This window comes from Coregonus clupeaformis, chromosome 20, assembly GCF_020615455.1.
Source record: "Coregonus clupeaformis isolate EN_2021a chromosome 20, ASM2061545v1, whole genome shotgun sequence".
Taxonomy (NCBI): Eukaryota; Metazoa; Chordata; class Actinopteri; order Salmoniformes; family Salmonidae; genus Coregonus; species Coregonus clupeaformis.
In genome coordinates this window covers 25,211,618-25,236,301 of record NC_059211.1, presented here as the reverse complement: position 1 = coordinate 25,236,301, position 24,684 = coordinate 25,211,618, and the positions used below count along the sequence as shown (strand labels likewise).

Below are 24,684 nucleotides of genomic sequence, written 5' to 3'. Positions count from 1 at the left end.
GACAGCAGCACTGTACTGTAGGTGAACAATCCTTTGTTTCCTTGTCCTCTGACAAAGACATAGAGCCATAGAGCCTAGGTTTACCCCGCTCCACCCCAGTCTACCCCCCACCATCTCTCTTCAAGCTGTGTGCGCGTCCATTTGTAAAAACCCATCTTGTGTGTTGTCATATCATCGGCTGCATGTGATTAGTCAAAAATACAGACGTGAGCACTGGGGCAGCTCTCTATTCTCTCCTCTGTCTCCCTCCCTCCCGCACATCTCCTGAGAGAGGGCTGAGGTGGAGGGAAGGTTCCAGCTGCTTAGCCATGGAGGAGGAGGAGGGGGGTTGATGAAGCACCGTCTCTACCCCCACTCCCCTCTCCCTGGCTGGGCAGAGAGCAGCAGCGTTCTGGGCCTGCTGGAGAGAAGGAGCTGGGAGGTTGGATGGATAGGAGGAAGCCCTTATGGGTGATAAATAAACATATGTGTTGTAGGCTGTTTCATGTGCACTGAATCTGTCTCTGAGGACAGAGGACAATAAATACAGTGTCATGCTTGAGTTACCGCACAATTAGGAGTAAATCTCTTTAATTTCCCTCGCTGAGTGGCTAGGTGGCTTATTAACTATGGGAAGAAAATGAATGGCTTGCAAATAGGAACTAATTTATGAGAAAAATAAGAAAAGGATTTGAAAACGAGTCATTTTTCACATCTGTAAACCCTGATATAGACACTCATCATCTTTCTTCCTCCAGCAAGCACTTAGGTGTGAGACGTTCATTAATTTGAAGGAAACATTGTTGGGAAACATCTCAGATTATTACCCGTCTTCCCCTCTCTTGTTCCTCTTACCAGACATTCTAACAGGCGTGCAGGCCGAGCGATGACGATCATCAGCTTCCTAACCAGCTGGGTGACAAAGGTGACCTCCACACTCTCCGAGCGCTCGTGAGCCTAGACATCAACCCAGAGAGGACAGCAGAGTTAGAAGAGTGGTGGTATGAACCATCAGTACTACCTGAAGTGGGGGGGGGGGGATAAGAAAGTTGTTAGTCCACACACTATCAGAAAGATAGTTTACACTAGGCATGGGCCCTCGGATCAATCCCCCCCATGGCGAAATGTGTACAATTGCAGAAAACATGCTTTAAAATGGCAACACCACCTAGAGAGCACCTCGGATTCCTAGGTGATGGGGGGGGTCTAAGAAAATAAAGCATGAATGTGTAAAACACACATCCATCAGAGAGGTATAGTGGAAGAAAGCCTACTAAAGAGATAGAGCCTGTTAATAAACACGGCCTGACCACGTGTCTGTCTGCCACACGCTAACAAATAGTAACAGGTAGGTAGGTAGACAGGTAGGTAGGTAGGTAGGAAGGAAGGTAGGTAGGTAGGCAGACAGGTAGGTAGGTAGGAAGGAAGGTAGGTAGGCAGACAAGTAGGCAGACAGGTAGGCAGGCAGGCAGACAGGTAGGCAGGCAGACAGGTGGGCAGGCAGACAGGTGGGCAGGCAGACAGGTGGGCAGGCAGGCAGACAGGTGGGCAGGCAGGCAGACCAACAGACAGCAGGCAGGCAGACAGGTAGGCAGCTAGACAGACAGGCAGGTAGGTAGCTAGGCAGGTAGCTAGACAGGCAGGCAGGCAGGTAGGCAGGCAGGCAGGTAGGCAGACCAGGCAGGCAGGCAGGCAGAGGCCCCAGGGGCTCCAATCAGACCCTGAATAATTTATAAAGGTAATGAAAGCTCCAAAGCGCTGGAGATGGAGGGAGGAAATGGAGGGAAAGGGGGATGTCCTACCAGTATAGACGAGTGATCGGTGAATAATGGAGCAGCAGTGGGACTGTTATTCATGCTCACAGCCGCTAATTAACCACACTGTGTGTGTGTGTGTGTGTGTGTCACAGTCTGTGTGTGTGTGTGTGTGTGTGTGTGTGTGTGTGTGGGAGAACAGTGTCTCTGTATGTGTGAGTTTACATATAATTAATGTGTGTGTGTGTGTGTGAATATCTTTGTGTGTGCAAATGTGTGTGGGCGAACGAGAGCGTCTCTGCCTGTGTGCGCGTGTCTTCTAAACTGCCTGTGAGACCCTGTAACTGTGAGTGATGGCCAGCCAGCCACAGGACTACCTCTGACACACTGTGACTGATGGAGAGTGCTGAGCTGGCAGCCTAGCCTAACTCACTCCCCCCTCAGGTGACCTGGGTCTCTGAGGTTACCCTGGGGGCTGCTATGGTGACAGGTCACTGAGGCCTGGAGTAGAGGTGGAGGTTAAGGTGGATGAGGTGGTCTCCTGTGCGGTTTTTAATGGTGTCGCTGTGTGGGGTGGAATGGACGGGTGGCCTGGCTAGAGGAGGGTTAAAGTAGTGGTCTGGAGCTCTGGCAGCACAGAGACAAAACAATGAAGAAGAGCACTGATCACCACCACTGGCTGACAACACAGACTGACTGCAAGAGAGAGAGTGTTCATGTACGGTGCCAAATATCATACACTGAATCATCATAGTAAGGTGTGTCCCAGACACAATACGGCAAGAGGTCTGTGCTCCTTTCAAGCCCAAAAAGTAAACTTATACAATACCATTGGTTACTTAATAAGCATAAGCTCTCACAATCCCAGACCTGTCCCTTGTCACAGATATACCTGTAACAAACCAAGATGATCCAGCAGAGACCAGCACCCTGACCTCAATCCAAACATCACCCCCCAAACGCAAAGTGACAGGAGACAAGACCCGAGACTCAACTGGAAAAGCGTTGTGATCCCATGTGAGTGTGCTCCACTCCCTCCTCCAGTGCCTCTGCTCCAGAACATGTTGCAGCGCCTCCTCTTCCTCTAGCCTCCTCTGCCACGACACGCCAGACATTGTCCAGGGCCAGAGCGATGGAGAGAACGAAAGAACGGGAAAATAAACGGGACGTTGGCCTTCTGGATCCCTCCACTCCGGATACCTGTTCAACGCCTCATCATCTCCACCATATGTTTATATCGCCGCCCCACCTGCCGCGCTCCGCTCCGCGCCCCAACCCCGGAGGTGACGTCAACCTCACACTCCTTCCCTCTGTTCTCTCTTGATCTGCTACAACGTTCTTTCTGTTCCGTTCTCCAGGTGTGGCCAGAGCGTGGTTGTCGTGGGGTTAACACTGTCTGCTGCTCTCTCACACATTAACCACATTTCAACAGGCATCAGCCCTAACGCCGGATGGTTTAAACAGCCAATCCAATACTGGAAAACTCGCCGCAGACCCCTCCTCCTATGGCTTCATCACTCCCTTAGTCTGTCTCCCTCTCTCTCTACCTCCCCCTTACCTCTCTCTCTCTCCTCCCCCCTTCTCGCTCTCAGTGCACCCCTCCTCTTGGGTGTCTGGGAGAGTCATCCGTCACCCTCGCTGTCTGCTGGGGTGTGAAATTAGAATCAGGGAGAGGAAAGGAGAAACACCCCCTCGACTGGGGTGTTGGTACGAGGCCACTGGGAGCTATAATGTCACAGCCATGAGCCCCCCAGCACTGTAACTGAGCTAATGGAGACATCACTGACATCACATCACACACACACACCATGGAATGTCCCTAAAATCCTAACACAGACATCACCAACCCATCTTGTCACTAACATATCGGAGGCAGGTGTGGGGGGAATGTGTCCCATATGAACAGAAAGAGAGAGGGAGGGATGGAGAGAGGGAGGGTGTTCATGTGTTTCTGATGGACTAAACGGGTCAAAGTGGCTTCCTCACAGCCTGCAGACAAACTGCCTGACAGCCTTAATAAAGATGAGTGAGCACCTTATTGAAACTATACGTGACGGGGAGTGAACAAACATGATTTCTGTCTCCGATGTCTAAATTAACACGAGTTGGACGATATCGTCACTTAATGGATTATTCTAATGGTTGTTGGTGAACCTCTGAAAATATACCTACAGTGAGGGAAAAAAGTATTTGATCCAACTGCAAAACATGACTTGGTACTTGGTGGCAAAACCCATTTTGGCAATCACAGAGGTCAGATGTTTCTTGTAGTTGGCCACCAGGTTTGCACACATCTCAGGAGGGATTTTGTCCCACTCCTCTTTGCAGATCTTCTCCAAGTCATTAAGGTTTCGAGGCTGACGTTTGGCAACACGAACCTTCAGCTCCATCCACAGATTTTCTATGGGATTAAGGTCTGGAGACTGGCTAGGCCACTCCAGGACCTTAATGTGCTTCTTCTTGAGCCACTCCTTTGTTGCCTTGGCCGTGTGTTTTGGGTCATTGTCATGCTGGAATACCCATCCACAACCCATTTTCAATGCCCTGGCTGAGGGAAGGAGGTTCTCACCCAAGATTTGACGGTACATGGCCCCGTCCATCGTCCCTTTGATGCTGTGAAGTTGTCCTGTCCCCTTAGCAGAAAAACACCCCCAAAGCATAATGTTTCCACCTCCATGTTTGACGGTGGGGATGGTGTTCCTGGGGTCATAGGCAGCATTCCTCCTCCTCCAAACACGGCGAGTTGAGTTGATGCCAAAGAGCTCGATTTTGGTCTCATCTGACCACAACACTTTCACCCAGTTCTCCTCTGAATCATTCTGATGTTCATTGGCAAACTTCAGACGGGCCTGTATATGTGCTTTCTTGAGCAGGGGGACCTTGCGGGCGCTGCAGGATTTCAGTCCTTCACGGCGTAGTGTGTTACCAATTGTTTTCTTGGTGACTATGGTCCCAGCTGCCTTGAGATCATTGACAAGATCCTCCCGTGTAGTTCTGGGCTGATTCCTCACCGTTCTCATGATCATTGCAACTCCACGAGGTGAGATCTTGCATGGAGCCCCAGGCCGAGGGAGATTGACAGTTATTTTGTGTTTCTTCCATTTGCGAATAATCGCACCAACTGTTGTCACCTTCTCACCAAACTGCTTGGCGATGGTCTTGTAGCCCATTCGAGCCTTGTGTAGGTCTACAATCTTGTCCCTGACATCCTTGGAGAGCTCTTTGGTCTTGGCCATGGTGGAGAGTTTGAAATCTGATTGATTGATTGCTTCTGTGGACAAGTGTCTTTTATACAGGTAACAAGCTGAAATTAGGAGCACTCCCTTTAAGGGTGTGCTCCTAATCTCAGCTCGTTACCTGTATAAAAGACACCTGGGAGCCAGAAATCTTTCTGATTGAGAGGGGGTCAAATATTGATTTCCCTCATTAAAATGCAAATCAATTTCTAAAATTTTTGACATGCGTTTTTCTGGATGTATTTTTTGTTATTCTGTCTCTCACTGTTCAAATAAACCTACCATTAAAATTATAGACTGATCATTTCTTTGTCAGTGGGCAAACGTACAAAATCAGCAGGGGATCAAATACTTTTTTCCCTCACTGTAAAGCCCCCAAATGAAAACGACATAGTCCACTTACATCTTGCAGCAGTTTCTCCAGGTTCTCTTGCAGTTCGTAAAAGTAGCGTGATGTGATGCAGCCCTCACGGCTTTTATCCAGGCAGTCTCTGGACAGTTCTATGACCTGGTGGTGGATGAAGCTGAGGACCCCGTCGGCCAGGGGCACCACCTTGTCAGGGGCCGAGGACGACAGGAAGTCAGCCAGCCGGTCCTCCATCTGAGCCGTGGCCTGGAGGAGGGGGGGTAGAGGTGAGTCACACATATGCCCCCTGCCACACAGCTCTCACAGTACGCTTTATTACAATGGAAAAGCCATTTGAAGGACTGTCATAAACTGGTTAATATTTGAATTACAGGTATTTCATTTCTGAATGTTTTGATGTCAAATAAGTCATAATAAACAAATGAATAAAGAGTTTGTCCTGGTCAGTCTGTACCTTGGGAAAGCGCTCCTTGTAGACATGGTTCATCATGACGATCTCATGATCAAAAGAGATGGGTGAGCGACCAGGGCTGAAAGCACACAGACACACAGTGATGAGTGTTGAAGAGGTCCTCTGTAGCTCAGTTGGTAGAGCATGGTGCTTGCAAGGCCAGGACAGTCAGTTCGATTCCTGGGACCACCCATATGTAAAATGTATGCACACGTGACTGTAAGTCGCTTTGGATAAAAGCATCTGCAAATTGGAATATATTATTATTATTTGTATATATTAAAAGACTGTAGCTCAGTGGTCTACACCAGTCCAGAGGGACTAGCATACTGCATGGGAGTAGGGGTCTGTATTCTCCAGTATACACTAGGGCAGGGGGCATGCCCCACCCCATAGGGGGCACCAACGTTTCGTGGGCGGGATTTGGACGCGGGATCTTCCTTGAATAAAGGAAAAAATATATTTATTTTTTAGTCGCGATTGTTTATACCGATCTAAAACTACACACACATCCGTGATGCTTTAGGCTAGAAACAAGCGGTAAAATGTCAGATCAAGATGCGACCTTCTAAAGTCGAGGAGTCAAAGAAATTAGACATTGCTTGGGAAGTAATTTTACAGAATGTGTGACTCTGTTCTTTTCAATTGATCTATTCACTTTCTGTAAAAGAGAATTTGTATAATTAAATGTACAGTTCATATAAATTATTATAATAAAACATTTGGTAGCGGAATAACATTTGGGGAAATCAGGTCTAAAATGTATTTTCCTTATCCATTATTATTACTATTAAATAGCCTTCCTAAAACTACGTAGAATTGCAGGAAATAAGCTTCAAAACAACAATCTTCCTAGGTCCCTTAAATTAAACTAAATCTAGTTGGAGGTGTATTTAATATAAGCTATCTTAAATAGGCGTGTCATTTTTCAAATGTGAAAACGAGGAAAAAAGGTTGGAAACCCCTGCACTGGGGAACCAGAAGTCCTATATGTCCCTGAGCTGCAGTACAATACATAACAGATGCGAGCTCCCAGTCCCAAGACTCCAGTACAGCAACGCTATGATGGCTGAAAGACTGGTCACGCTGAGCTCTTAGGTCAGAAACACAGACATCATGGACATAGCTACATGGAGGCACACACAGAGTCCCAGAGCTGATGGCTCTTGAGACCAGCCAGGGGATTTGGCCGTTATGTTCCTGACGGTATGTTTGAGAGTCAGCCTGAGGACCATGTCTGTCTGTCTGGATTTCATACTAGTGAATATCTCTGGCTGGAAAAGTCAGTTCTCTGGGGAGGGAGATTTAGCAGTGATGGCTCCTTCAGTCTGTAGCCTCAGCCCTTTCTATATCTCTCTCTGTCTCTCTCCCTCTCTCTCTGTCGCTCTCTCCCCCTGTCTCTACCCCCTCTGTCTCTTCTCCCCCTCTGTCTCTTCTCCCCCCTCTGTCTCTTCACCCCCCTCTGTCTCTTCACCCCCCCTCTGTCTCTTCCCCCCCCCTCTGTCTCTTCATCCCCCTCTGTCTCTACCACCCCTCTGTCTCTTCTCCCCCCCTCTGTCTCTTCTCCCCCCTCTGTCTCTTCTCCCCCCTCTGTCTCTACACCCCCTCTGTCTCTTCTCCCCCCTCTGTCTCTTCACCCCCCTCTGTCTCTTCACCCCCTCTGTCTCTTCATCCCCCTCTGTCTCTACCCCCCTCTGTCTCTTCTCCCCCCCTCTGTCTCTTCACCCCCCTCTGTCTCTTCACCCCCCTCTGTCTCTTCATCCCCCTCTGTCTCTACCACCCCTCTGTCTCTTCTCCCCCTCTGTCTCTTCTCCCCCTCTGTCTCTTCTCCCCCCTCTGTCTCTTCACCCCCTCTGTCTCTACCCCCCTCTGTCTCTAACCCCCCTCTGTCTCTACCCCCCTCTGTCTCTTCCCCCCCCTCTGTCTCTACCCCCCTCTGTCTCTTCTCCCCCCTCTGTCTCTTCTCCCCCCTCTGTCTCTACCCCCCCTCTGTCTCTTCTCCCCCCTCTGTCTCTTCTCCCCCTCTGTCTCTACCCCCTCTGTCTCTTCTCCCCCTCTGTCTCTTCTCCCCCTCTGTCTCTACCCGCCCTCTGTCTCTTCTCCCCCCTCTGTCTCTTCTCCCCCCTCTGTCTCTACCCCCCTCTGTCTCTTCTCCCCCCTCTGTCTCTTCTCCCCCCCTCTGTCTCTACCCCCCCTCTGTCTCTTCTTCCCCCCTCTGTCTCTACCCCCCCTCTGTCTCTACCCCCCTCTGTCTCTTCTCCCCCCTCTGTCTCTTCTCCCCCCCTCTGTCTCTACCCCCCTCTGTCTCTTCACCCCCCCTCTGTCTCTTCACCCCCCTCTGTCTCTTCACCCCCCTCTGTCTCTTCATCCCCCTCTGTCTCTACCACCCCTCTGTCTCTTCTCCCCCCCTCTGTCTCTTCTCCCCCCTCTGTCTCTTCTCCCCCCCTCTGTCTCTTCACCCCCCTCTGTCTCTAACCCCCCTCTGTCTCTACCCCCCTCTGTCTCTTCTCCCCCCTCTGTCTCTACCCCCCTCTGTCTCTTCTCTCCCCTCTGTCTCTTCTCCCCCCTCTGTCTCTACCCCCTCTGTCTCTTCTCCCCCTCTGTCTCTTCTCCCCCTCTGTCTCTATCCCCCTCTGTCTCTTCTCCCCCCTCTGTCTCTACCCCCCTCTGTCTCTTCTCCCCCCTCTCTCTCTTCCTCCCCCTCTGTCTCTACACCCCCTCTGTCTCTTCTCCCCCTCTGTCTCTTCTCCCCCTCTGTCTCTTCTCCCCCTCTGTCTCTACCCCCCCTCTGTCTCCACCCCCCCTCTGTCTCTTCTCCCCCCTCTGTCTCTATCCCTCTCTCACTTCTCTCTCTCTTCATGTCGCTCTCTCTCTCCACATCACAAGTCTGGCTAGCAGAAACAAATGAAGACAATGGAAACAACCCTGACCTTTCTGTCTCTGACTCACACCAACCACCTCCACAGAGAATAAGCTGGGGATCTGTCTGAAGCAATGAGGCGACTACCTTCTGAGACACGGTGTGTGAGAGAGAGACACTCTAATCTGAGCAGCTGTGTTGTAAAGCGGTGTATTGGAAGCGGTGGGGGAATGCGGGGGGCCACAAATGTGACCGTGTGTGTGAGTCATCCGTGTGTCTTCTGGTCATGTGACCAGGGGGATGAGGTAATGCCTATAGTCATCCATCGACAGCTTGCTCGTCCAATTACCCAGTCTATAACACATTACCCAGCCTAATTGAATGAGAACACACTGAATGTGACATATGAGGTCAACTTCATGGGTTTATCATCATGACAACACACACACACACACACACACACACACACAATTGGGGGTCAAAGTAGACTTAACACTCTTGCACGAAGGTAAGCTTCTCAGAACATATTCTAATGCATTAGGCTCTTTGCTTCTCACACAAAAACACACACAACACACTAATTTACCGATCTGTCTGTCTTAATAAATATATGCCAATCATTAATACAATACTGAGGAGAAACATTCTCAGCTCTGAGTCCTGCCACACACACACCTGTCTTTTTATATAAAACATTTCACTCAGAAACACAATCACTGCTGCCACGGTAACCAAAGGTTAGCTCTGACAGAGATTGATGCATAGCCAGAGGCTGACTCATAAATACTCAAAAAGGATATTTTCAACCCCCCCCCCCTTTTGTGTGTGAGTGGAGTGTATTTGAGTGATTTGTTGCATTATTGAATAAAGCTCACATCAAACAAGCCATTAATAGAATCACAAAGGTCCTGAGAATGAATAACATCAGACTGACAGCCAGACAAAGGAAAATTAGAAAATGCTATATTTCTCCCATAACGGAACATCAAAATCACCTTCAGGCCATCTTAAAAAAATATGTTTTATAATAATTTCAGAAACGACCTTGAACACAGACTCTCATTAACTTGTGGGAGGAAAGAGTTGTGTCTGAAGCTTTGGATCTAGAGTATAACTAAGCCTGTGTTAAGACAGTGTGGTAAACTTTAAACCATACAAATGAATTTATAAAGCCCTTTTTACATCAGCATTAACTGTTAGGAGCATTGAATCCTGTTGTTCTCTCTAAGTTTATATACTCCAGTTTCCCCCAACAGCACACATTTTTTGTTGTATCCCTGGACAAACACACCTGATTCAACTCATTGAGGGTTTGATGATTCATTGACGAGTTGAATCACGTGTGCTTGTCCGGGGAACTGGAGGACCAGGGTTGGGAATCACTGCTGTACACTTTTTCTGTAAGAGTGAGTGTTTTAAAACACTGACGTCAGATTACGTGAAAATGGTGCTCGAAAGAAAAAGGTAGAGTTGAGTAAGATGATAAATGAAGTGAATCAGAGAGAAAGAGGGGGAGAAAAAAGAGAGAGAGTAACATTGGCCTAACACCAGTGAGGAGGGCAACTGGGGAAATGGAGAACCTAATTGACCGTGACAGAGAAAAGGAGTGGGGGGTGGGGGGGGTGGGGTCTGTGTGAGGGGCAGGAAGGTGTGTGTGTGTGTGTGTGTGTGTGTCTGTGTGTGAGGAGGAGGGGGGTAGGGTATCGTAAATGCCTCAGAGCCCCGTTGGATGAGACTATAATGATATGGATAATACTGTAGATTCAACAGGGGGACCCCCAAAATGAAGGGTCTCTGTGTGTCTGTCTGTGTGTCTGTCTGTGTGTGTCTGTGTGTGTGTCTGTCTGCGTGTGTCTGTCTCTGTGTGTGTGTGTGTGTGTGTGTGTGTGTGTGTGTGTCAGTGTCTGTGTGTGTCTGTCTCTGTGTGTGTGTCTGTCTGTGAGGCCCTATGGCTCTGTGCTGTTAATTATAACAGGACCCACAGCTGGATACGACAAACCTATGATGAATGAACATGTTGAGCTCATTGCTACAACTCCTGAAGAATGAATGAGTGGGGTGAGAGAGAAAGAGAGAGATAGAGAGAGTTAGGAAGGACAGGAGAAGAAGCACAGCTGTCATCACTCTCAGTATGGCAGATAATAAGGCCATGAAATTAGCATATGATTGCTTCCTTCTTTATTTCTCTAATCATAATTAGCTGGTCTGAGACTCATCTTTGCCTTCTCTTTCTCACTCCCTCCGGTGCTCTCTCTCTCTCTCTCACTCGCTCTCCCTCACACCTAATCTGCCTCGTTCACTTTATCACTCTCTTTCCAGCACCTTTTCTCTCGCTTTTCAAGACCAGTCCTCCATCCAGCTCTCCCCTAAAGCCTCTCTCTCATCCCTACCATTCGCTTCCTCTCTTCCAATCTCTCTCTCGCTCATTCTCTATCTCTCCATCTCATCAGATGATTATACAGTACAGTCATACAGCAGAGAGAGTCATTTGTAAAGGGCTGGTAATGCTCCTCTTTCTCACACCTTACTAGTCATCTAATATTCATAGATCTAATTCTGCTAGCTGGCCTGAAAGGCAGGCAGGCAGTGTTTTCCACTAGTGCCGGCTGTCGGCTATACAGCTGATTACAGACTAATTTTCAAGCCAGGTATTTATTTATTTATTTATTAACTAGGCTACTTTTCAATTCGCTACAACAACAACCAAAAAGTATCCCGAGCCCTCTCCCGCTAGAATGTGGTTGCAGTCTAATTTCTTTACACGGAGAGAGAGAGCATGAATTTGCACGACCAATATAATGCGAATGAATTTGCACATACCATATAATGTTACGATGAGTCGAAATCCACTCAGCCTATTGTTTTCTGGCACATCTTTACTTTCACATGCAGGGTCCGACATCAACGATGGCCCGGGGCCAGTAAAAACATGTGTCGGGCCAGTGCATCTCCTCAGTCACTGGCCCGAGAGGGCCAGCAACTTTTCAGAGCATTTTTACATTCCAGTTCAACATTTACCTGCCCGTCAATCTACTCACTGAGCTTATTTCTATTAGGGAAAGTGAATTACAAAAGTTAACTAATAGTGAACAGACTAGCAATGTGCTGGCTACTGTTGATAGTCTGCTAAAAGAAAGCTACAAAAAGACCCCTAGAATTAATCTTGGATAGCCTACTGTAGCCATGACAATGGGTGTTTCTCAAAATGCATACCACATTGCTCCGAGCACGCAAATTAGAGGGTCGGAGTATGAATCCAAATAAAGAGGAAGGCACTTCTCGAATGTGTAAGCCGTTTGTAATGAAAATACATTCCGACTTCGGAATGAAATGTTGCATATTCACATCTCATATGTTGCCTGACTACAATATTTTATCTTGACACGTTAACAAATACATGCCGTGTTAATTTTGGCATGTTTACCTGCCTACAATACCGACTGTAGTTTGCATAGATCGCAAGCCCATAGTAAGTCAATAGGGCTAACTACTGTTAGCTAACTACCCACGAATAATTTAGATCTATCTTGCATAACATTTGTTTTAGGTCATTTTTGCCTGTTAAACTATCTGGTTAGCTACATTATTCCGATTCACATATAGCTAGCTGATAGTTATCCATTATTATGATCCACATATAGCTAGCTGATAGTTATCCATTATTATGATCCACATATAGCTAGCTGATAGTTATCCATTATTATGATCCACATATAGCTAGCTGATAGTTATCCATTATTATGATCCACATATAGCTAGCTGATAGTTATCCATTATTATGATCCACATATAGCTAGCTGATAGTTATCCATTATTATGATCCACATATAGCTAGCTGATAGTTATCCATTATTATGATCCACATATACAGTGGGGAAAAAAAGTATTTAGTCAGCCACCAATTGTGCAAGTTCTCCCACTTAAAAAGATGAGAGAGGCCTGTAATTTTCATCATAGGTACACGTCAACTATGACAGACAAAATGAGAAAATAAATTCCAGAAAATCACATTGTAGGATTTTTAATGAATGTATTTGCAAATTATGGTGGAAAATAAGTATTTGGTCAATAACAAAAGTTCCTCAATACTTTGTTATATACCCTTTGTTGGCAATGACACAGGTCAAACGTTTTCTGTAAGTCTTCACAAGGTTTTCACACACTGTTGCTGGTATTTTGGCCCATCCCTCCATGCAGATCTCCTCTAGAGCAGTGATGTTTTGGGGCTGTCGCTGGGCAACACGGATTTTCAACTCCCTCCAAAGATTTTCTATGGGGTTGAGATCTGGAGACAGGCTAGGCCACTCCAGGACCTTGAAATGCTTCTTACGAAGCCACTCCTTCGTTGCCCGGGCGGTGTGTTTGGGATCATTGTCATGCTGAAAGACCCAGCCACGTTTCATCTTCAATGCCCTTGCTGATGGAAGGAGGTTTTCACTCGAAATCTCACGATACATGGCCCCATTCATTCTTTCCTTTACACGGATCAGTCGTCCTGGTCCCTTTGCAGAAAAAACAGCCCCAAAGCATGATGTTTCCACCCCCATGCTTCACAGTAGGTATGGTGTTCTTTGGATGCAACTCAGCATTCTTTGTCCTCCAAACACGACGAGTTGAGTTTTTACCAAAAAGTTCTATTTTGGTTTCATCTGACCATATGACATTCTCCCAATCCTCTTCTGGATCATCCAAATGCACTCTAGCAAACTTCAGACGGGCCTGGACATGTACTGGCTTAAGCAGGGGACACAGCAGGATTTGAGTCCCTGGCGGCGTAGTGTGTTACTGATGGTAGGCTTTGTTACTTTGGTCTCAGCTCTCTGCAGGTCATTCACTAGGTCCCCCCGTGTGGTTCTGGGATTTTTGCTCACCGTTCTTGTGATCATTTTGACCCCACGGGGTGAGATCTTGCGTGGAGCCCCAGATCGAGGGAGAATATCAGTGGTCTTGTATGTCTTCCATTTCCTAATAATTGCTCCCACAGTTGATTTCTTCAAACCAAGCTGCTTACCTATTGCAGATTCAGTCTTCCCAGCCTGGTGCAGGTCTACAATTTTGTTTCTGGTGTCCTTTGACAGCTCTTTGGTCTTGGCCATAGTGGAGTTTGGAGTGTGACTGTTTGAGGTTGTGGATAGGTGTATTTTATACTGATAACAAGTTCAAACAGGTGCCATTAATACAGGTAACGAGGGGAGGACAGAGGAGCCTCTTAAAGAAGAAGTTACAGGTCTGTGAGAGCCAGAAATCTTGCTTGTTTGTAGGTGACCAAATACTTATTTTCCACCATAATTTGCGAATAAATTCATTAAAAATCCTACAATGTGATTTTTTTGATTTTGTTTTCTCAATTTGTCTGTCATAGTTGACGTGTACCTATGATGAAAATTACAGGCATCTCTCATCTTTTTAAGTGGGAGAACTTGCACAATTGGTGGCTGACTAAATACTTTTTTTCCCCGCTGTAGCTAGCTGATAGTTATCCATTATTATGATCCATATATAGCTAGCTGATAGTTCTGAAGTAAAACGTTTGCTTTGTGTATATCTTGTTTGGTCTCCATTGCCATTGTCCTGGCTGGAATGGGTAAGTCCATAGTAAATCAATAGGGCTAACTGGCTAGCTAGTTAGCCACGAAGACATTAGTTACCTTGCATAACATTAGTTTTAGGTCATTTTGATAATTACGATTCACATATTATTACGATTCACGGTAGTATGCATATTGAGAAACACTATTTTCTATTTGGTGGGCTACCCCATGTGCTTGTGGAAAACACTGAGGCAGGTCAATACCGAGTACATTCAGAGAGAGATACAGCCTATCTAGGGCTGTGAAGATTCCAGTATCCAAATATTTTTCCCATGCCAAAAATTAAAACACGAAGCAGACTAAACTCTTTGGTTCTTTAAAAACCTGCTGTATATTAAATATTGTGTGCTATTGCTTGGAAAAGTAATACATGTTACTCTGGATGACAACGTAATGGATGTTTGTTTCCAACATTAGGGCTGTTTTAAATCAACTTTTTTGTTTTGTTTCCTTGCCACGAAACTAACGAGGATCGAGATATTGGTATTTTCCCAGCCTACTATAGACTGTAGGAGGGGAAGGGTTAGGCCTCTGTCTCATATTGCCTTCATAACACCACATTTCATCTCTCTCTAAGTGTGAAGTGTATCTCTCATATAATACCAAAAGAGCCACTTTCCGTTCTCCATTCATGAGGATAGAGTGAGATAGAAGGAGAGTGTGAGTTCTTCATCCACACAGAAGGATGGAAGGAGAGGAGAGATTTAGACTGGCAGTGACAGGTCATGTCAGGACAGGGTGGCATTGCTGATCAGCTGAGATGACACCAGACCTGTCACCTCTCAGATCTCAGAGAAGGCAGAGTCTGTGACAGACAGACAAACTGACTGACTGAGATAGATACCCTCTGGCAATTACCAAATACTGATAGACACAGACAGAGACAGACAGGAAAGGGACACAGAGAGGGAGATAAATGGAGTGTGAGAAAGAGAAAGAGGCGGAGAGACACAGAGAAAGAGAAGTGGACAACAGAGAGAGAAGTGGACAACAGAGAGAAAAGTGGACAACAGAAAGAGAAGTGGACAACAGAGAAAGAGAAGTGGACAACAGAAAGAGAAGTGGACAACAGAGAAAGAGAAGTGGACAACAGAGAAAGAGAAGTGGACAACAGAGAAAGAGAAGTGGACAACAGAGAAAGAGAAGTGGACAACAGAGAAAGAGAAGTGGACAACAGAGAAAGAGAAGTGGACAACAGAAAGAGAAGTGGACAACAGAGAAAGTGACAGAGATAAAAGGGAGAGAGAGAGACTGAATGAGACAGATAGACAGACAGAGAGAGAGAAAGAAAGATAGAGGGAAAGGGTGTGATTGCTAAAGAGGGAGGAGACTGAGGTAGGCTGGGTGTCAGTAAAAACGTCAATAGAAAGGTGAGAGACGCCACAGTGAAGAGGTCACTGTCACTCACAAGCCACATGTCAATGAGAAGAGCCTGACCTTTTTGTCTATCAGTTAAATATAGGCCTATAGGTTTAATACCTTTCTGTTTACCAAAGGTACACAGGCAGCCCTACTGCCAGCCAGCCAGCCAGCCAGTCAGGTGAGTTCTGTCTATGGTTGGTCGGTCATGTACAGCAGGAGCAGGATGGGGAACAGATAGGGTGGCTAGGGGTATAGGGTGGGCATTGGGCCGTGTACTTGGTGCATTATCTTTAGAGTCTCCGCATGTCCTGTCCTACCTGAGGCTGCGTGAGCGGGGGCGCATGGGCGAGTGTCGTCCATCCTCGTCTGTGATGCTCTCGGAGCTGAAGTGCTTGGTGAGGAAGTGCAGCTCGTCCGCCGTCGGCTGGAAGGGCAGCTGGTGCAGCTTCTCCTGGGATGAACAGGATGACTGTGAGAAGCAGAGAGGGAGGGATTACAAGGGCAGAAGAGCCGGGCACTAGTAGCGGCTAACTGCTGGAGGGAGGGATTACAACGGCAGAAGAGCCGGGCACTAGTAGCAGCTAACTGCTGGAGGGAGGGATTACAAGGGCAGAAGAGCCGGGCACTAGTAGCGGCTAACTGCTGGAGGGAGGGATTACAATGGCAGAAGAGCAGAGCAGCTAGTAGCGGCCAACTGCTAAAGGGAGGTATTACAAGGGCAGAAGAGCCGGGTTGCTAGTAGCGGCTAACTGTTGGAGGGAGTAACAAGGGCAGAAGAGCCGGACGCTAGTAGCCCAGCGACTAACTGCTACTGTGAATGTTAACTCCTGGCTAAGGTAGTGCGCTCTGCTCTCTACTGGGCCATTGCATTTGAAGTAGGAATAAAGAAACTGTGAATGAACAAACTTTGGAGAGTTTTAAATTGGGATGACTGTTAAACATTTAGACTGTACATTAGGGGGTTTGGAGGTATTGCTGCTCCTTTTGAGCAGGAGAAAAACATTCAGAGCTAATTTAGCCTGAATCTATAATGAAGTCATATCAGCACAACAACTCCTGTCTCCTCTGAAATGGTGAGAAGCAGAAAGCCTTCAGGCTTCTCATCAACATGAGGAAGAGGCTGTGTGTGCCAGACTATCAGTCAGACTAACAATATGACTAACAGTGAGACTAACAGTCAGACTAACAGTCAGACTAACAGTGAGACTAACAGTCAGACTAACAGTCAGACTAACAGTCAGACTAACAGTCAGACTACCAGTCAGACTAACAGTCAGACTAACAGTGAGACTAACAGTGAGACTAACAGTCAGATTAACAGTCAGATTAACAGTCAGACTAACAGACAGACTAACAGTCAGACTAACAGACAGACTAACAGTGAGACTAACAGACAGACTAACAGTGAGACTAACAGTGAGACTAACAGTCAGACTAACAGTCAGACTAACAGTGAGACTAACAGTGAGACTAACAGTCAGACTAACAGTCAGACTAACAGTCAGACTAACAGACAGACTAACAGTCAGACTAACAGACAGACTAACAGTCAGACTAACAGACAGACTAACAGTCAGACTAACAGTCAGACTAACAGTCAGACTAACAGTGAGACTAACAGTCAGACTAACAGTCAGACTAACAGTCAGACTAACAGACAGACTAACAGTCAGACTAACAGTCAGACTAACAGTCAGACTAACAGTGAGACTAAGTCAATAACAGTCAGACTAACAGTCAGACTAACAGTCAGACTAACAGTCAGACTAACAGACAGACTAACAGTCAGACTAACAGTCAGACTAACAGTCAGACTAACAGTGAGACTAACAGTCAGACTAACAGACAGACTAACAGTCAGACTAACAGACAGACTAACAGTCAGACTAACAGTCAGACTAACAGTCAGACTAACAGTGAGACTAACAGTCAGACTAACAGTCAGACTAACAGTCAGACTAACAGACAGACTAACAGTGAGACTAACAGTCAGACTAACAGTCAGACTAACAGTCAGACTAACAGACAGACTAACAGTCAGACTAACAGTCAGACTAACAGTCAGACTAACAGACAGACTAACAGTGAGACTAACAGACAGACTAACAGTCAGACTAACAGACAGACTAACAGTCAGACTAACAGTCAGACTAACAGTGAGACTAACAGTCAGACTAACAGTCAGACTAACAGTCAGACTAACAGACAGACTAACAGTGAGACTAACAGTCAGACTAACAGTCAGACTAACAGTCAGACTAACAGACAGACTAACAGTGAGACTAACAGACAGACTAACAGTCAGACTAACAGTCAGACTAACAGTCAGACTAACAGTCAGATTAACAGTCAGACTACCAGTGGCAGGGCTGCTGCTGCACCAGAGGGAAGAGATGTACTGTACTAGGAGGAGTGTGAGTGAGGTTCTTCTGGGATACACACAAAAACATAGTGTACACACACACACACTCACTGAGACGGTGGAGCTGGGTGTGTTAGTACCATATCCAGAGGAGGGCAGTGAGGCCAGAGACCAGCGCCTGCCATCCGCCCTGAGAAGGAGAGCGAGAGAGAAACACAGAGAGGATGGCAGGGGTTAATGTCAGACAAGTTCCTGGGTTTACTATGAAAGGTTTGATGGAGTCATGGTACCAAAGTGGCGCTACTCCGAGCTAGATGTCCGTGAGAACTCATACACTGAAAATGTGAATCAAATCAAAGTTTATTGGTCACATACACAGATTTTCAGGTGTTATAGCAGGTGCAGCAAAATGCTTGTGTTACTAGCTCCAACAGCACAGTAGAATGTCTTGCAAATACAATACAAATACACAAATAATCAAAACAAGAAATCAAGAAATGACAGAACGAGTCCAATTAACAATCCAGAGTAGAATCCACAGTGGGGGAAAAAAAGTATTTAGTCAGCCACCAATTGTGCAAGTTCTCCCACTTAAAAAGATGAGAGAGGCCTGTAATTTTCATCATAGGTACACGTCAACTATGACAGACAAATTGAGAAAAGAAAATCCAGAAAATCACATTGTAGGATTTTTTATGAATTTATTTGCAAATTATGGTGGAAAATAAGTATTTGGTCACCTACTAACAAGCAAGATTTCTGGCTCTCACAGACCTGTAACTTCTTCTTTAAGAGGCTCCTCTGTCCTCCACTCGTTACCTGTATTAATGGCACCTGTTTGAACTTGTTATCAGTATAAAAGACACCTGTCCACAACCTCAAACAGTCACACTCCAAACTCCACTATGGCCAAGACCAAAGAGCTGTCAAAGGACACCAGAAACAAAATTGTAGACCTGCACCAGGCTGGGAAGACTGAATCTGCAATAGGTAAGCAGCTTGGTTTGAAGAAATCAACTGTGGGAGCAATTATTAGGAAATGGAAGACATACAAGACCACTGATAATCTCCCTCGATCTGGGGCTCCACGCAAGATCTCACCCCGTGGGGTCAAAATGATCACAAGAACGGTGAGCAAAAATCCCAGAACCACACAGGGGGAACCTAGTGAATGACCTGCAGAGAGCTGGGACAAAAGTAACAAAGCCTACCATCAGTAACACACTACGCCGCCAGGGACTCAAATCCTGCAGTGCCAGACGTGTCCCCCTACTTAAGCCAGTACATGTCCAGGCGCGTCTGAAGTTTGCTAGAGTGCATTTGGATGATCCAGAAGAGGATTGGGAGAATGTCATATGGTCAGATGAAACCAAAATATAACTTTTTGGTAAAAACTCAACTCGTCGTGTTTGGAGGACAAAGAATGCTGAGTTGCATCCAAAGAACACCATACCTACTGTGAAGCATGGGGGTGGAAACATCATGCTTTGGGGCTGTTTTTCTGCAAAGGGACCAGGACGACTGATCCGTGTAAAGGAAAGAATGAATGGGTCCATGTATCGTGAGATTTTGAGTGAAAACCTCCTTCCATCAGCAAGGGCATTGAAGATGAAACGTGGCTGGGTCTTTCAGCATGACAATGATCCCAAACACACCGCCCGGGCAACGAAGGAGTGGCTTCGTAAGAAGCATTTCAAGGTCCTGGAGTGGCCTAGCCAGTCTCCAGATCTCAACCCCATAGAAAATCTTCGGATGGAGTTGAAAGTCTGTGTTGCCCAGCGACAGACCCAAAACATAACTGCTCTAGAGGAGATCTGCATGGAGGAATGGGCCAAAATACCAGCAACAGTGTGTGAAAACCTTGTGAAGACTTACAGAAAACGTTTGACCTGTGTCATTGCCAACAAAGGGTATATAACAAAGTATTGAGAAACTTTTGTTATTGACCAAATACTTATTCTCCACCATAATTTGCAAATAAATTCATAAAAAATCTTACAATGTGATTTTCTGGATTTTTTTTCTCATTTTGTCTGTCATAGTTGACGTGTACCTATTATGAAAATTACAGGCCTCTCTCATCTTTTTAAGTAGGAGAACTTGCACAATTGGTGGCTGACTAAATACTTTTTTCCCCCACTGTACACTACCAGTCAAACAATTTGGACACAACTACTCATTCAAGGGTTTTTCTATGTTTTTACAACAAAAAAATTACATTGTAGAATAATAGTGAAGACATCAAAACATGAAATAATATATATGGAATCATGTAGTAAACAGAAAAGTGTTAAACAAATCAAAATATATTTTATATTTAAGATTCTTCAAATAGCCACCCTTTGCCTTGATGACAGCTTTGCACACTCTTGGCATTCTTTCAACCAGCTTCATGAGGTAGTCACCTGGAATGCATTTCAATTAACAGGTGTGCCTTGTTAATAATAATAATAATAATAATAATATGCCATTTAGCAGACGCTTTTATCCAAAGCGACTTACAGTCGTGCGTGCATACATTTTTGTGTATGGGTGGTCCCGGGGATCGAACCCACTACCTTGGCGTTACAAGCGCCGTGCTCTACCAGCTGAGCTACAGAGGACCACAAAGTTAATTTGTGAAATTTCTTTCCTTCTTAATGCGTTTGAGCCAATCAGTTGTGTTGTGACAAGGTAGGGGGGTTATACAGAAGATAGCCCTATTTGGTAAAAGACCAAGTCCAAATTATGTCAAGAACAGCTCCAATAAGCAAAGGGAAAGGACAGCCCATCAGTACTTTAAGACATGAAGGTCAGTCAATAATGAACATTTCAAGAACTTTGAAAGTTTCTTCAAGTGTAGTTGCAAAAACCATCAAGCGCTATGATGAAACTGGCTCTCTTGAGGACCGCCACAGGAAAGGAAGACCCAGAGTTACCTCTGCTGCAGAGGATAAGTTCATTAGAGTTACCAGCCTCAGAAATTGCAGCCCAAATAAATGCTTCACAGAGTTCAAGTAACTGACACATCTCAACATCAACTGTTGAGAGGGGACTGTGTGAATCAGGCCTTCATGGTCAAATTGCTGCAAAGAAACCACTACTAAAGGCCACCAATAAGAAGAAGAGACCTGCTTGGGCCAAGAAACACGAGCAATGGACATTAGACCGGTGGAAATGTGTCCTTTGATCTGGAGTCCAATTTGGAGAGAGTCTTTGTGAGATGCAGTGTGGGTGAACGGATGATATACGCATGTGTAGTTCCCACTGTAAAGCATGGAGGAGGAAGTGTGATGGTATGGGGGTGCTTTGCTGGTGACACTGTCTGTGATTTATTTAGAATTCAAGGCACACTTAACCAGTATGGCTACCACAGCATTCTGCAGCGTACGCCATCCCATCTGGTTTGGGCTTAGTGGGACTATCATTTGTTTTTCAACAGGACAATGACCCAACACACCTCCAGGCTGTGTAAGGGCTATTTGACCAAGAAGGAGAGTGATGGAGTGCTGCATCAGATGACCTGGCCTCCACAATCTCTCGACCTCAACCCAATTGAGATGGTTTGGGATGAGTCGGACGGCAGAGTGAAGGAAAAGCAGCCAACAAGTGCTCAGCATATGTGGGAACTCCTTCAAGACTGTTGGAAAAGCATTCCAGGTGAAGCTGGGCTATTTGAAGAATTTGTTTAACACTTTTTTGGTTACTACATGATTCCATATGTGTAATTTCATAGTTTTGATGTCTTCACTATTATTCTACAATGTAAAAAATTGAAAAACCCTTGAATGAGTAGGTGTGTCCAAACTTTTGACTGGTAGTGTAAATGCGTGATGTGTATAGACAGTATATAATTCGGAAAGAAAATGGTATGTACAGTAGTTGGTATATTAGGATGAGCTATGATGAGAATACAATATATACAAAGTCTGAAAACACAAACACAAACACATGCAAGCAAACACACATGGATACAAGCCAGCAACACACACACAGACACACTGCCAAGACCACAACATGGAGATTAATATGAGATGAAATTAAGCTGTTCTGCATTACAGTCCTGGTTATAGGGTAGGTCCATGCAGGCTTGGGATGACCATACTTCTCTAGGGACTGGGGCATCACAAATCCACAGATACGTTTACTGTAAAAACAGCAACACAAACGGATTGCTCTGCTCTGCTCACCAAGACATGGAGCCTTTTCAGGGCCTGTATCCACAAAGCATCTCAGAGGAATGCTGATCAAAGATCAGTTTAGCCTTTAGATCATAATGAATACGATTATATGGACAGATCTTCGATCAGCACTCCTACTCTGAAATGCTTTGTGTATAGGGGCCCTGGTGTTTCCATGCAGGGCAGAGGAGTAGAGTAGAAGGTGGAGGTGAAAGGTCAAAGGTTACCTGTCAGCCCTGTGCCCGTGACTGTGTGGGAGAGAGGATAGTGTGTTAGCACTACAAACCCACACCCACCGATGAGTAACGCAGAACCATTTAATTTCAGATATCCTGCATTATCACACTTCACCATTGAGTGGCACTGTTGCTTCAGGTTAATTTCTCATGTCTCCTTGTCCTACCTGATTTATTGAGGTTCAGAGCAGAAGAAGCGTTATCTATCTTCCATACAGAAGACTAAAGGCAGGTTCTTTCATTATACTAGCAGATGGCATGTCTTTCTTCTTGTGTAGAATGACTTATGACACTAACTTATTAGAATCCTTTTCATCTGGAGTTGTCCTTAACTCCTCTCAGGCTAGGCTCTCCATCTCTAGTTCTGTAATTACACTTCCTATTCAAAGCCTGTGACTAATAAGAGGATATTAAACTAGGCTTCAACCCTTCAGATGATCTGGGCTTGATTAGCCAGCCTGTCAATTATCATTTAGAGAGGAGCACAGAGGTGCTGTGAGTATTAGCCATGGGAGGGATTGGAATTCAAGAAAAAAACGCTTAAATGGGCTTGGGGAAACCGGCTCTTCTGTGGGGTGCAGGTGACTGTCAATCAGTATTATGGCTCAAATGACAGAACGAGGTAATAATCCCTTCTCCCTAGCATAACTCTGTATATAAAGAGATAAGACGATCAGACACATTAAGTCATGTGATCCCAGTGAGTTAACCTCTTGACCCCAGGCTCACCTGCGAGCTGGAACGAAGGAGAAGTGTGCTGCCGTGTTGGGGGAGAAGTTTCTGGGGCTGTCCAGAGGGCTGCTCCCTGGGAGAGATGGATAGAAAGAGAATGATTAAATACAGGCACAATAAGAAACAAAAGCCCCAGCTCTAGATCTAGTTATTTAGGTTATTTCCAGGAGAGAGAAAGGCCATAAGATCCCCCAACATAGATCATATTCCTTTCCACAAAGAACCACGTCAAGGAGAACCTAGCACGACACATGGACAACAGAAATAACCCAACAACACAATCACACAGGTTACATAAAAATACTCAACCTTTATTAGCCTGTGAAAAGGGACTGCAATCTATTGTTCTGACATCCCTGTGTTCGCATTGCATAGTGCGTACATCCCCCACCACCTCCTTCACCCAATGGTAAATAGCTAATATATTCCCCCCATCACGCCTCCTCTCATCCTCCTCCTCAGTCTTCCTACTTTCCGACAGGATAATAGGAGTCTATTAAAGATAAGAAAGCTCTTGATGCAGTGTTCTAATTTAGCCAGGGACAGGCCCGAGGAGACGACGTGAGGAGAGGAGGATCCGGACGAGACAGAGACGAGGGTGCTTGATGACTGGGCTGCTAATCGTCTGGCTGCTTCTTCACAGCAACAGCAGCAGCAGAAGCAGAATCAGAGAGAGAGATGAGATGAACGAGAGAAACAGAGCATTTCAAAGGAGGAAGATGGAGAAAAACAAGCTACTCTACCAGTAGCCACAAAACACAACGTCTCATTACTGTCTTTAATAATACTGCAGAAGGGAAAGAGGAAAAAAAATGATGGATAGAGAATAGGAAGATAGAGAGAGGGGGAGCGAGAAAGAGAAAAAGAGAGCAGGGATGAGGTTGATTAAACGATCTGGAGTTCGGGTCTATATAGAACCCCCAATTTCTGTCTGCTAGTTAGCCTACATTGTGTCTAACAACCTGCTCAACATAGAGAACAGCTGGGGGGTGCCTAACAACCTGCTCAACATAGAGAACAGCTGGGGGGTGCCTAACAACCTGCTCAACATAGAGAACAGCTGGGGGGTGCCTAACAACCTGCTCAACATAGAGAACAGCTGGGGGTGCCTAACAACCTGCTCAACATAGAGAACAGCTGGGGGTGTCTAACAACCTGCTCAACATAGAGAACAGCTGGGGGTGCCTAACAACCTGCTCAACATAGAGAACAGCTGGGGGTGCCTAACAACCTGCTCAACATAGAGAACAGCTGGGGGTGCCTAACAACCTGCTCAACATAGAGAACAGCTGGGGGGTGTCTAACAACCTGCTCAACATAGAGAACAGCTGGGGTGTACCTAACAACCTGCTCAACATAGAGAACAGCTGGGGGTGTCTAACAACCTGCTCAACATAGAGAACAGCTGGGGGTGCCTAACAACCTGCTCAACATAGAGAACAGCTGGGGGGTGTCTAACAACCTGCTCAACATAGAGAACAGCTGGGGGTGTCTAACAACCTGCTCAACATAGAGAACAGCTGGGGGTGCCTAACAACCTGCTCAACATAGAGAACAGCTGGGGGTGCCTAACAACCTGCTCAACATAGAGAAC

The 24,684-nt window shown here is 45.9% G+C and overlaps 1 protein-coding gene across 1 annotated transcript in view; it reads right to left on the bottom strand.

The window, feature by feature from the left end:
- Nucleotides 1–24,684, bottom strand: part of LOC121534060 (microtubule-associated serine/threonine-protein kinase 2-like) — a 248,356-nt gene that overhangs the window by 17,456 nt on the left and 206,216 nt on the right. Inside the window, exons 6-12 of the mRNA XM_041840495.2 lie at nucleotides 23,088–23,163; nucleotides 22,350–22,370; nucleotides 18,074–18,152; nucleotides 15,918–16,069; nucleotides 5,791–5,866; nucleotides 5,373–5,582; nucleotides 835–936 (exon numbers count right to left, since the gene is read on the bottom strand). Of these exons, the coding sequence (XP_041696429.2) occupies nucleotides 835–936; nucleotides 5,373–5,582; nucleotides 5,791–5,866; nucleotides 15,918–16,069; nucleotides 18,074–18,152; nucleotides 22,350–22,370; nucleotides 23,088–23,163 (716 nt within the window). The remainder of the gene's footprint in view (nucleotides 1–834; nucleotides 937–5,372; nucleotides 5,583–5,790; nucleotides 5,867–15,917; nucleotides 16,070–18,073; nucleotides 18,153–22,349; nucleotides 22,371–23,087; nucleotides 23,164–24,684) is intronic.